Source organism: Gracilinanus agilis, chromosome 1 (assembly GCF_016433145.1).
Source record: "Gracilinanus agilis isolate LMUSP501 chromosome 1, AgileGrace, whole genome shotgun sequence".
Classification (NCBI taxonomy): domain Eukaryota; kingdom Metazoa; phylum Chordata; class Mammalia; order Didelphimorphia; family Didelphidae; genus Gracilinanus; species Gracilinanus agilis.
The window spans coordinates 78,096,681-78,110,222 of NC_058130.1; the positions used below are offsets into that span (position 1 = coordinate 78,096,681).

The 13,542-nt window shown below is 39.9% G+C and overlaps 1 protein-coding gene across 1 annotated transcript in view; it reads left to right on the forward strand.

Moving 5' to 3' along the window:
• The first annotated feature begins 13,209 nt into the window (after positions 1-13,209).
• LOC123230741 (zona pellucida binding protein) overlaps positions 13,210-13,542 on the forward strand; it is a 95,265-nt gene continuing 94,932 nt past the window's right edge. The window contains exon 1 of the mRNA XM_044656899.1: positions 13,210-13,321. Coding sequence (XP_044512834.1) covers positions 13,210-13,321 — 112 coding nt within the window. The remainder of the gene's footprint in view (positions 13,322-13,542) is intronic.

A 13,542-nucleotide genomic window follows, 5' to 3' on the forward strand; every position in this document is an offset into this window, starting at 1 on the left:
TTTGGTTTTTCTAATGTTTTAATGATCACAAATTAAAATAAAAACATCAAAAACTCTTTTCCATCAAATAGAAATTAGTTTGTCTAGAATAAAAAAAAATTGTTCAAACCTCTAACCCACAGTGTAGTTTAAATTGCTTTCAAAAGGGGAAAAAAAATTGACCTCTTTTCACTGTTCCCAAAAGACAGTTAAGTAGCTAAAGAACATGGCTGCAGAAAGAATGAGTTACTTTGTTGCTTGGCAACAATAAACCATTGAGTACTGAAATATGGAATTTTCAGCATCATAATATAATTTCATGGGGGGAGGGGAGACAATTAGCCTTAGTAAATAATACTCTGAGATAATTTTTTTACTAGAACCCATGAAGGTGTTTTCCTTTTTTTTTAAAATTTAGTTTAATTGTAATTACTTATAGCTTATTTACTAATATTCCATGAGAAAATATACATCAAAATGGGCAATTTAACTGTTAGTTTAAATATAAATAAAAAATATTCCAAACATCTATTTGTTTCAGTGGACAGAATTTTGGACTTGGAATCTAGAAGACCTGAAAACCTTGCTTCAGATACATACTAATTGTGTAAGCCTAGGCAAATCTTTTAATCTTATCTGCCTCATTTTCCTCATCTCTAAAAGATGGGTAATAATATCACCTGTCTCTGTAACAGGTTTTGAAGATAAAATGAGATATTCTCTGTAAAGTGTTTGCTACTCTTAAAGTAATATGTAAGTGCTAGCTATCTTGTTAGCTATTAAGTTCTGTACCAATATATAATAAGCTTTGAAAAGGTATGCTTGATTTGCTCGGGAGAAAAATTGAGATGATTTCTTAACTCATTTAAAGATTTATTTTCTTGCTTACCCTAAATGGCATTCAATCCTGCTTACAACTGAATATATTCTTGTAGGGTTTGGCTTAGAGACACACCTTCATGTCACACTGATCTAGAAAGGAGAATGGAAGTTAGTGAAATTCAGAAAAAAATGGAAGTATGAGAGATTACAGAAGAGCTAAGGTTCACATTGCAGTAGAACCATCTTGGTAGATAGGCTAACCTAGAATGAGGGTAACCTGACAGGTCTCAAAATCACCTGTGAGTTAAGGGGATGTCTACCCGCTGAGTATGTGAAAACTTTTGTCAGCTGAATGGGTGGATGAGAATAATTTTTCCTGTGTCCATGAAAGTGGCTGAAGCAGGTGCTATGGAGTGCTTAGAGCTTGGTCAGACATCGAAAACACCAAGTTATCCACTGAAAGCTGGGCCATCACCAAGCATTTTGACTTTTGTCCTGCCACTGCAGGATGCAGGATAACTTTGCCTCATTGAAATCCAATTCTTGCTCAAATAAAGACATCATCCCTTACCCACTATTTTATCTCAACCTTGTGATGTTATTGGTCTTCTTTAAACATGAATGTCAGAGCCACCCTTCCCAATCCTTGAGATTTACCACCAGGAGTCCTCTCCTCCTCACTCTCTCCTCTCCCACATCCACTCTGTTGCCAAGACCTACAGATTTCACCTTTGCAATGACATTGCCACACCTCTAAGTACAAGTCCTTATTTATACCTTCTACCTGGACTGCTGCTGGTGGGTCTGCCTGCCTCAAGTATCTCTCCACTCTAATTCATTCTCTATTCAGCCACTAAAACGATTTTCCTAAAGCACAATCAGACCATGTCATTCTCCTCCCTCCACCACTCAATAAACTCCAGGGGCTCTGATTGCCTCAGATCTGTCAACCTAAAATAAGGAGGGCTACCAAAGAAGCAACAAGGGTCTTTAATCCAGGCAAGGGAATTGCAGCGCAGTATTTATGTAGCCTGGGAGGTACTGAAGTACCCCAGAAGGACAGAAGAAGCAGGTTTTAAATACACTTCAACTGGGAGGAGTGCTTGTGAGAGGCCTAAAGAGAGAAAGTTGAATTGTTTTACAAAATAGCTGAGGAGGCTTGGGGAGTGGTGAGGAAAAGTAAATAGTGCAAGGGTCCAGGAACAGATAAGGGCTCCAACTGGTTTGAACCTATTCTAACCATGGGGTCAGGGTCAGGTAACCCCTCTGATGGCATTCAACAGATCAAATAAAATAAATTCTGGTATCTGAAGTCCTTAATAATCTAGCTCCCTCCTACTTTTTCCAGGCTTCTTATACCTTACTGTCAAATATGTACTTCATGATCCTGTGACACTGATTTCTTGGCTGTTCCCTAAAAATAAACTCTTATTTCTTGGCTCTGGGACTTTTCTCTGGTTGTCCTCCATTCCTGGAATTCTTTCCCTTTCCTATTTCATCTACTGATCTCCCTGATTTCCTTTAAGGCCCAACTAAAATACCATCTTTTATTGGAAATTTTCCCTAATCCTGCTTACTTTTAATGTCCTCATACTGTTATTTCCTATTGCTTTGTACATATTTATTTATATGGTGTATTCCCAAATTGACTGTAAGCTCCTTGAGGGCAGAAAGTGTCTTTTGCTTCTTTGCTTCCCCAGTGTTTACAGTGGTCGGCACATACTTGATAAATGCTAAATGATTAATTGAAAAAGTAAATCAAATCAGTAAAAATAATGTATAAGATGGAATAATGACGGTAATGAGTGAGTTCAAGAAGTCACAAGATAAAATGATAATGTAAATATTTGAAAATGTGGAAAATAAATGGATTGAATGAAAAATAAAAGTCTTTTATTAGTGTAGAATAGCAGAAATAGTAGAGAAATCCTCTTTTAACATAGAAAATAATCTTAAAGAAAAATGTCTTAAAATTAGAGGAATTTATTGAGAGAGTAAAGTTAAGTATGCACAAGGAACCAAGTCCCTGCCAGCAGGAGAAAAATTGTCTTCCTGGTGAGCAATTCCTGAAGAGGTTAGGATGGCCAATCTGGAGAAGGGATTAGGAGTTATCAGCTGTAAAGGGAAATGAAAGCCAGGATGTCTTGCTCTCTTTGCTCATCTGGCCTAGCTGTTTAGTAGCTTTCCTGCCTAGCTGTTTACATTCTTTTAGCATCTTATTTGAACTATGAGGCAGTCCATTGGCTAGTTAGAAATCTTGAGTGGCCAATTAATAAATTAACTTAAATTTAATATATATATGGCCTCCAGAGAATTTCATTTGTTCCAAGTGGTTATGTTGGCAATGATGTATAAAGCACACTTTAAGTGTCATTGCTTTCTCTGTCAAAAAAAAAAAAAAAGAATGAATTGACCATTAGTAAATATTATCTATAATGGGGATAAGCCAGAAGCTTTTTCTGTGAGATCAGGAATGAAGCAAGGATGCTCATTATCACCACTACTATTCAATATTGTACTAGATATGTGAGTTCTAGCAATATGAGAAGAGAAGAAGTGGACAGAATTAGAATAGGTAATAAGGAAATACAGCTATCACTCTTTGCAGGTGTTATGATACACTTAAAAAAATCAACTAAAAAACTAATCAAAACAATTAATAACTTTAGCAGAATTGCAGGATATAAAATAAACCCACATAAATCATCAGCATTTCTTTATATTCTCAAAAAATGTCTAAGAGCAAAATATAGAAATCCCATTTAAAGTAACTGTACCCATTGCCTACCCTTATCACACTTCTGCCTTGTATTGACTCTAAGATGGAAGGTAAGGGTTTAAATAAATAAATAAATAAATAAATAAATAAAGTAACTGTAGACAATACAAAATACCTGGGATTCTACTGAAGAAGAAGGCTTGTAAAAACAGCCTCAGAGCCACACTCCCTCTCCGCCCACAGTTCACCTTTAGTACTACTACACAAGCCACTTGCTGTCCCATCACATATATCTCCCTCGCCCCCTCATTTCCCCTGACTGTGTCCTGGCCTAGAATCCCAGGTCCATTGCCTCCTCCTGCTTCTGATTATGTTTTGTGTAGTTTTGAAAAAATCTTGAACCCTTTGACTTCATCTCCCAGAATTCTTTCCTCGTCCCAAAATTCCTTTTCACTTTTCCTTCACATGCACTGGATGAACAGTGTTTGTTCGTTTGGCCCCACGACTTGGGCTACGCGGTCTGAGTGGGTCCCATTCTAACTCTTGGTCCCTACATGTAGCATAAAAGTGGGTTTGCTAACCCCAATGATGCCTGGGGCACTCTTAGTTAAGTTGGACTCAAGCGCCTGAGAAGGACACAACAGGAAGGCATGTGAGTGGTCCTGGTAATGGGGCTCCCCATCTTGATCTGTCCTGACCATTGTTCACAATGGGTGAGACTTCCTCAAAACCAACTGTGCTCTCTTGTATGCTCCAGAACTTTAAGCAGGGGTTTTCTGACCAAGATGGGGTTAAGATGACCCCAGGCCGCCTTCACACTCTGTGTGAGTTGGAATGGCCAACTTTTGGTGTAGGCTGGCCCCTCGAGGGGTCCCTAGACCTGGAATTGGTGAGGGCTGTCTGACCGGTGGTAACAGGTACCCCCTGGCATCCTGACCAATTCCCTTATATCTATTCTTGGCTCTATATTATGATCTGGAGTTGTGTCTGTTTAGGGAGAAATGCTAGGTGAAATCCTTTCAAACCAGTTCCCTTGCAGCTACCCCTCAGAGAGAAAGGCAGCTTCTTCCTACTCAGAAACCCCAGAGGAACCCCCACTGCCACCTCTGTCTCCACCCATACTCCCAGATGACCCAGAAGAATCCCTGCTGCTGTTCTCCTATCTGTCCCCTCTGCTGTACCCCCAGCTCCTGGAGCCAGAAGTCTTGGACACCCCTCCACCTTCAATTTCACCAGGCCCAGCACCCCTGTCACCACCAGCCCCCTGCCCTCGGCCATCTATCCCACCAGGGCCAGTCTCCTGTGAGTGAAAAATCCCTACCCCCTTACATGAAGATCTGATTTTAATGTTAGCAGTAGTATTAAATTAATTATAAATTGTAATTCTAAGATAGGTAAGTCATGTTAGCATAAGTGATGATTTTAGTAGGCCTTTTGTGATTATTTTTGTATAAGTTTTAAAGCAAGATAACTGCATGAAAATAGTTAATCTTTGTTAACATGGGCTTCAGTTTTAGCCATAGCCTTGGGGAAGAGAACTTCTCTCTATTAATGTCACTTTGTTCTATCACCTCTCAAAGATCTGAAGGTCTTTTACCACCGAGACGGGCAGGTATAGACAAACCCTTAGAGGAAGGAAGTTGAAATCAAAGAGATGGGAAACTGATCCCCCAGGCGGTGCCTAGGAAATTAAGAAACTGTGGTTGGTTCCTGAGATGTGATCAGGGAGAGCTAGTGGGTAGAGAAAACTGCTTATGAAGTCATACCCAGCAGGAAGGGAGAGTCTTGGAGCTAGAGCTGGGAACCTGAAGGAACCCATGTCAGTGGTGAGCTTTAATCTATCAAGGCGGCAACAGAGTAGTAAACTAAGCTACTCTCTATCTCTTTCCTACATTTTCCTCCCTTTACTATCACTATTTTGGTGTAATAAAGTTATTAAAGCTACTAGCAGCCTCATAATTTAATTTTAACTATTACAGCCTTTAACTTGCTATATCATGCTCCCTCAGCATTCATAGTCTTGAACTTGGGCCTGGGTCTTCATTAGCATATAGGCTTTTGCCTTGGTCAGAAGCCTGGTGACACTCTTTCACCGTTGTATAATACATCATCAGGCTTTTGCCCAGCTTGGGGGCCTGGTACCTCCTCCTTACCCTGGTCATCTTAGAATATACATCATCCTTGACATCATTAGTCTCAGAAAGTAGGGTTCAGGCTCCCCCACTCCCCCTTGTTTATCAAGTGACTTCTTCTACCAGTGAGAAGTATTTCCTGATTACTTCAAACAATCCACATCTCTATTTTTATCACTGTTTTGGATTATTTCATAAATTGTGATATTCTTGGGATATAAAAGAAGTCCTCTCACAAGGCTTGGAGTCTTTTGGTCTTGACCAGAAGTCCGGTTTTATTGTGAGACTGGCCATCTCCCAATAAACCTATTTCTTTATGGCGTGGAGACTTAGTTTCCCTTATTTGCATTCCTGTGGTTAAAAAATAAGCAACATTCCTCCTGTACCAGGTGCCTGGGCCAGTGGGGAACACACATTGCTCCTAGTGACTCTGCCCTCCAGATGCCTCTCTGTGAAACTCAGGGCCCAGTCCTGATAGGGGATGATGGGACTGTCCAACCAGGCAGGCCAATTCTGTATTAAGTTCTGTTTTCTACCACTGACCTGCTGAATTGGAAGCATCCCACTCCCTCCTACTCTTGAGAAGCCCCAAGCCAGGATAGATCTCCTAGAATCCATCTTTGAGACATACAGGCCCACCTAGAATGACTGTAGGTAGCTCCTCCTTACCCTTTTCAATACTAAGGAGTGCTGCTGGATTGTGGTTGAAGTTTGGAAATGGGCTCATAATAATAATCCTGAGGCTTGGGCCTGGGACACAGTTGCAGACACTTCCTAAATGGGACTTTCTTTCTTTCCTTCTTTCCTTCCTTCCTTTCTCTCTCTCTCTCCCTTTGATTTCTTCCTTTCTCTCTCTCTCCCTTTTCTTTCTTCCTTTCTCTCTCTCCCTTTTCTTCCTTCCTTCCTTCATTTTTCTTTCCTTCCTTTCTTTCCTTCCTTTCTTTCCTTCCTTTCTTTCCTTCCTTCCCTTCTTACCTTCCTTCCTTCCTTTCTTCCTACTTTTCCCTTACATCTTAGAATCAAAACTAAGGGCTAGGCAATGGGGGTTAAGTGACTTGCCCAGGGTCACACAGCCAAGAAGAGTCTGAGGCCATATTTAAGCCTAGGACCTCTTGTCTCTAGGACTGGTTGTCAATCCACTGAGCCACCAAGCTGCTCCCTCTGACTAGGATTTTAATAATGAGGACGGGTGGGCAGCCCTCTTGAGATACTGGGAAGCCCTGCTCTGAAGGATTAGGAAATTAGGAAAGGAGGGAGGCACCCTACAAACATGAACAAACCATTGTCCAGAAGTAGGATCCAGGCAACTTCCTTTAGAGAATTTATGAAGCTTACTGTCTTTATACCCTGTTGGACCTGGAGGCCCTGAAAACCAGAGGCTGGTTAATGCCACTTTCCTCTCCCAATCAACCTCTGACATTTGGAAAAAAGATTCAGACGATGGAAGGCTTTGTGGGCATGAAAATCAACCAACTTCTCAAGATAGCTGACAAGGTGTTCTGAAACTGTGATGAAGTAGCAGAAAAGGAGGCTTGAAAATGTGAAAAGCATCAAGTAGTGCTCCTGGAAGCTACAGTTGGGACCTGTCTCAAAACAGGGGAGCCCAAGGTAGGGATCAAAAGCCAAAACTGGGCCGTGACCAGTGCATCTTCTGTAAGAGATTTGGCCATTGGAAAAATGAACGCCAAATCTGGAAAGCCTTCCCTGGTAACAGAGGCCAGTATTCCCTTGAGCCCAAGAATAAGGTTCTGAGTCTCTCCCCAACTAACTCTGATTAGGACAGACCAGGCTTTTTTTTTCACCACTCCCATGAGCCCATGGTCAAAGTAGATGTAGGAGGCCAACCTGTGACATTCATAGTAGTTACCAGTGACTTTTCTGCAGTCACATCCTCTGTAGCCCCCCTGAGTGGCCATGCTACCAAGATTGTGGGTGCCATAGGAGACTGATCTCTTGACCAGCCCTTCTGTGCAACTCAAACCTGCATGTTAGGAGGCCATCAGGTAAACCATAAATTAGGGGAGTACAAAACAGTGTACTCAATCAGGCCTTTGGATAAAGGAAGAATTTATAACCAAACAATAATAAAACAAAAAATAACCAAACAAAACAATACATAGGGAATTTTACAAGATGTTAAATAGGTCACTTAGACTATGTTAAATGTAAGAGGTTTGCACAAACAAAACCAGGACTAGAAGGAAAACAACAAACTGGGAAAACATTTTTAGAACAAGTGTCTCTGCTGAAGGTCTCATTTCTCAAATACAGAAAGAACTGAATCAAATTTATAAGAATGTAATTCACCAATTGACAAATGGCCAAAAGATATAAATAGGCAGTTCTCAAATGAAGAAATTAAAACTTTTAGTAGTATGAAAAAATGATCCAACTCACTATTGGAGAAATGCAACTTAAAACAACTCTGAGTTACCATCTCACACTTATAGACTAGTAAATATGACAAAAAAGGAAAACAATAAATGTTAGTAGGGTAGTGGTAAAATTGGGGCACTAATACACTGTTGGTGGAGCTATGAACTGAAATAATCATTCCAGTCAGTGGTTTAGAACCATGCCCAAAGGTCCATAAAACCATGCTTATCCTTTGGCCTAGCAATACCACTCTTAAGTCTATATCCCAAAGAGATAAAAAAAAAGAAAAGAAAAGAAGACAAGAGAAGAGGAAAGAAAAGAAAAGAAAAGAAAGGAAAGGAAAGGAAAGGAAAGGAAAGGAAAGAAAAGAAAAGAAAAGAAAAGAAAAGAAAAGAAAAGAAAAGGAAAGGAAAGGAAAGAAAAGAAAAGAAAAAAAAGGACCTATATGCTCTTTTTGTGATGGAAAAGAATTGGAAACTGAAGGGATGCCCATCAAATGGAGAATGTCTGAACAATTTGTGATATATGATTGTGATAGAATACAATTATGTTATAAGAAATGATGAGTAGAATACTTTCAAAAAATTTGGAAAGGCTTAAATGAACTGATGTAAAATGAAATGAGCTATATACATTAGTAGTAATATTGTACAATGATCAATTGTGAATTACTTAAAAATTCTAAGCAATATAAGGATCCAAGAATTCCAAAGGACATATGATGAAAAGTGCTATCTATCTCCAGAGAAAGAACTAATGGAGTTTCAATGCCGATAGTATTCAAAAGGTAATGGAGAAACACTGAGCTTGTGGTACTGATAATAGAAGGGGCTGTGTCTCTCCCAGCCTGACAGACTCTACTGGACAGAGTCTGCCGTGTTGTCTCTTTTAACAGTTGCCTAAGCAAACAGTGAGAAGTTGCGTGTGTGTTGCCAACTTCTCTAGCTCTCGACTTGGGGTTGGGTTTGTTGTTGATGTGGGCTAGTATTAATATGCTAGTTGGCTAACGCTAAGATTCCAACTGTGTGAAACAAATTCCCCTTCCTAAAAGCTTTAGATGTTTCACTAATTAGGAAAGAGACTCCATTCTTTGGTTTGAACTTATTAACAGAATTTATTTCTTACTTAACAAGGGGTTAGGAACAAGGAAGTAGGAAAATGGGTTTGGAAGTACTAAGCTAGATCTAAATAAATAGAGGTGAATTGAAATCAATTGGATGATAGGTTTGGTAATAGACTGGAGCTATCTTCTCCCTCTCATAATCCCTGGCTCAGCCAGGCCATGGCACAAGCCAAAGGATAGGGAAGGTTAGTGATCTACTTCTTGTTGGTTGTGATGATGTTTCTCTCAGCTCTATTAATTAGCAGGTGATTGTGTGGCAACTAGATATAGATGCTGGATTGCAGGTCTGGGCCTACCCTCCCTCCAAACCACCCTCCTCCCAAGAAATTCTCCAAATGAGACCCAGGGTGCTGTTGCCCCTGGGTATTTATAGGGTGGTTCCAACTGTCTTCTGGCCCTGGCTCATGCCACCCTGGGCACATTCCAAGGTCTTCAACCAACATTCTTGTCACTCAAGGTGTCCTCCATCTTGTCCCAGAAGTTCCTTATTACAATAGAAGCATACTATTTTTACTTTATTTTATTTTTTTGAGAGGGGAGGGGGGTCTGTTTTCTTTCACAACATGACTGATATAGAAATGTTTTGTATCACTGCACATATATAAGCTATATCAAACTGTTTGCGTTCTCCATGAGGAAGAAAAGAAGGGAGGGAAGGAATTTGGAACTCAAAAAAAAAAAAATGTTAAAAATTGTTTGTACATGTAATTGAAAAAAAAAAAGGATTTTAAAAGGAATAAAATCCCATTTAGATGATCTCTAAAATTCCTTCCAATTGTGATTCTGGAACCTTTATTGCTCAGTCACCTCTAAAGCAAGGGTTTCTCTTAGAAGTTCCATCAGTTCCCATTGGGGAAGGGGGTGTTTCGCAAGGAGGTAGCTTCCCTTAACTGTATGTTTGTCAAATCCTTTCCTATCCAAAGTATATATATTCATAAAGTCAAAATAATACTAAAATATTTTAATTTTTTACCAAATAAATGTCAAAGGGGAGAGGTTACATAAACAAAAGTTCTTGGAAGGGTCACGGTTTCTCAATTTTTTAAGAGTGTAAGGGGTCTGGAGACTAAAAAAAATTGAGAAATGCTATTCTAGGCAACTCTAAGATTAAAAATTGCAGAGAAGTTACTGATGTGCACTGGTAGATGGAATTTTCTCAGAATGGTTTCCCTAACCAATGAAATCACAGGTTGAGACTGTATCCCAAATACTATTTTTAAGGAACCACATGCACAAAAGGAAAAAAAAAAAAACAATCACCCTAGTACCTTGCCTCAAACAGTTTTGAAGCCCTACTGGGGGTAATATAGTACAAAAGGTAAGAATATTCATGATAAATAATGGAGTTTATCCCTAGGTAATAATCAATCAATAAACAATGCCCAAGACAGCCAGGGGATGCCAGGTTTGGAGTCAGGAAGGTTTGTTTTCCTGAGTTCAAATCTGGCCTAAGATACTGGATGTATAACCCTGGGCAAGTTACTTAACCCTATACCTCAGTTTCCTCATCTGTAAAATGAGCTGGAGGAGGAAATGGCAAGGAAATGACAAGCTACCACAATTCTTTGCCAAGAAAACCCCAAATTAGGTCATGAAGTGTCAGATACAGCTGAATAATTCAACAACAATGTGCCAGACACTATGCTAAACACTAAAAATAGCATGGTATTGTATTATGTCATGTCACATCATGCTATATCATTGTTATATCAATTATTTAATAGCTATTATTTATGTAGAAATTTAAGATGATGTTAAATCATTTAATCATCATAACAATGCTGATAAGGTAAGTACTATTTATTACCCCATTTTACTAATGAAGTAACTATAGCTAAGAGAGGTTAAATAACTTGCCCAGATAATAAGTGTATGAGGCAGAATTTGAACTAAGCTCTACCTTACTCCAAGCCCTGTTCCTTAGCTTCTCCTATGCAGGTTAGAAGTGAATTATTAATTATTAATCCATGTATATAGGAAAGTACATACATTAATCTATCAGCCATTCAACAAATGTTTACTATGTTTCTAAACTGTTCTAAGTGATGGAGATACAAAGGAAAAGCAACAAAATAGTCTTTGTTGTAAGGAGCTTACATTCTAATGGGAAAGATGACATGGTCATAGCTAGGCCTACATATGCAGAGAGCAGATAGAAAGTAATTTTCAAGAAACTGCAATATGTGACAAACAGTTAAGTATATACATGATAAAATGGAGAAGCCAATATAACTGGGGGCTCTGCATAAACTTCCTATGGGATAATAGTTGGCATATGGAACCAAGTCTTGAAGAAAGCTATAGATGCTAAGATGTGATGGGAAAGGATACTTTCCAGCCAAGCCAAACCAAAGAAATTGCTTGGAAAGGACTGCTCAGGTGGGAGCTGGGAGGCTTTAGAACCATAAGATTTAGAGCTAGGAGGGATCTTAGAGGATATTTATTCCAATCCCTTCATTTAACAGATGAAGAAACTGAAATCAGAAAAATGTTATATCATTGTCCAAGGTTATACAGGCACTAAAATGCAGCTGCAGCTGAAACTCAGGTACTCAAACCCCTCTAACTCCAAATCCAATGTCTTTACATTTTTCACAAGTTTACCTTGACCTCCATTTTCCCTACTTTAAAATGAGAGTACTGCTGTATGGTTGCATTATTCTAAGGTGTCCGCTGTCTTATTTGTTTTCCTACTAAGTCTATGGTCCTCTCTCTCCTCCAAATCTCTTTATATCAAATAAGCACACACACAAAAATAGTACAATGAATGGTAGCAACTATTTCATTTTTGTTTTATTTTTCAGTTGTCAAGTTTTGTTCTTACCTTCCTATCAATCTCTAATATGCCTCTTTAACTCTTCAGACATTGCCACGACCCTGATGTAGCCCTTCATCACCTCATGCTTAAATGATCGCAATAACCTGTTGGCCTTTCCCCCTGCCTCAAGTCTCTCTCCACTCCTGTCCATCCTCCACTCAACTGTCAAATTGAACTATATAAAGTACAGATCAGTCCAAGTCACTCTACTACTCAATAAACTTCAGTTTATTGAACCCCAGTGGCCCCCTATTATCTCCAGGATTAAATATAAAACCCTTTTTTTTAGCTTTCAAAATCATTCATAACCCCTTCCCCTTCTACCTTTCCAATCTTCTAACTTTATTCCCTCCAAGTACTCTAAGATCCAGTGATTCTGACCTCTATTGCTCTTCTCAAATGACTCATCAGAGATTTCTCTCCCTCCTTATCTCTGTTTTCTAGCTTCCCTCAACCTTTCAGTCTCAGTTAAAAAAATCCACCTTTTGCAAGAAGCCTTTCTCAGTACCTTTAAATCTTAGTGCCCACCCTTTGAGACTACCCCAATTTGTATGTATCATATATATCTTATTTGCCTATTTTTTTGTATATATTTATTTGCATATAACTTGAATATATTTATAAATATCACATTTGTACACAGTCGTTTTCTTGTCCTACCTTGCACATACCTCCCATCTTCCCATTAAGTTGTGAGTTCCTGGAGGACAGGAATTTTTGTTTTGTTTTGGGTTGGGTTTCATATTTTGACCACTGTGCTTAGCATCATGCCTGACAAATAGATACTTAATAGATACTTGCTAATTTCTATTTTCCTAAGGTGATTACATTTAGGCAGTTCATCAAAACAATGCCACTTTTTTTTTTTCGTTATCCCTTAGAGGTGAGTCCATTAAGTGAGTGATATAGCCCATCGAGAAGCTTAGGCACTTCCAAATTCCTACTTCTTCCCTATTTCTCCTTTGTTCAGTTTTCCGAAAAGGCCCTTCCCATTGCAAAGGTCAACCCCCCTACTTCTGCTCTTCCCCTTACCCCTTCCTTTCTCTTGCGGGAATTTGGCCCCTTATTCTTTCTCTTTCCCATCTTTAGTTTTCCAGAGGCCACGCCCCCTCCCGCTCCTTGCGCCTGCGCACTGTGCATTCCAGGGGGCGCAGTCGCATACGAGTTGCGAGGCCGTGTTCAGTTCAAGCTCCATAGTAACGATGTCCTCCGGCCAGGGCTAGCAGAGGGTGCTGCTGGGATGGAGAATGCCCCTCGGGTCTGGTTGTGGCGAGATCGGGAATACGGCTCCCAGTTTTTCCCTCCCTTTTCCCTTCTTCTCTTCTTCTTGCTTCTCCAAAAACCCCCTTCAAGTAAGGAGCCCCCTACACATCGTCCCTTTGGCTCCGGGAGAGACAGTCCAGTCCCTGGGAGGAGGAAGGCAGCCCCGGAGGGAAAGAGAAGGGTGGGGGAGGGGAGGAGCGGGCTTTCTAGGCCAGAAAAACTCTAGAAAGGAAAATGAGAAGGAACTGGGAGGGTGTGAATCTATAGGGAAACGCCCTGGGGCGGTGATGGATCCTGACGGGTTTAGTCA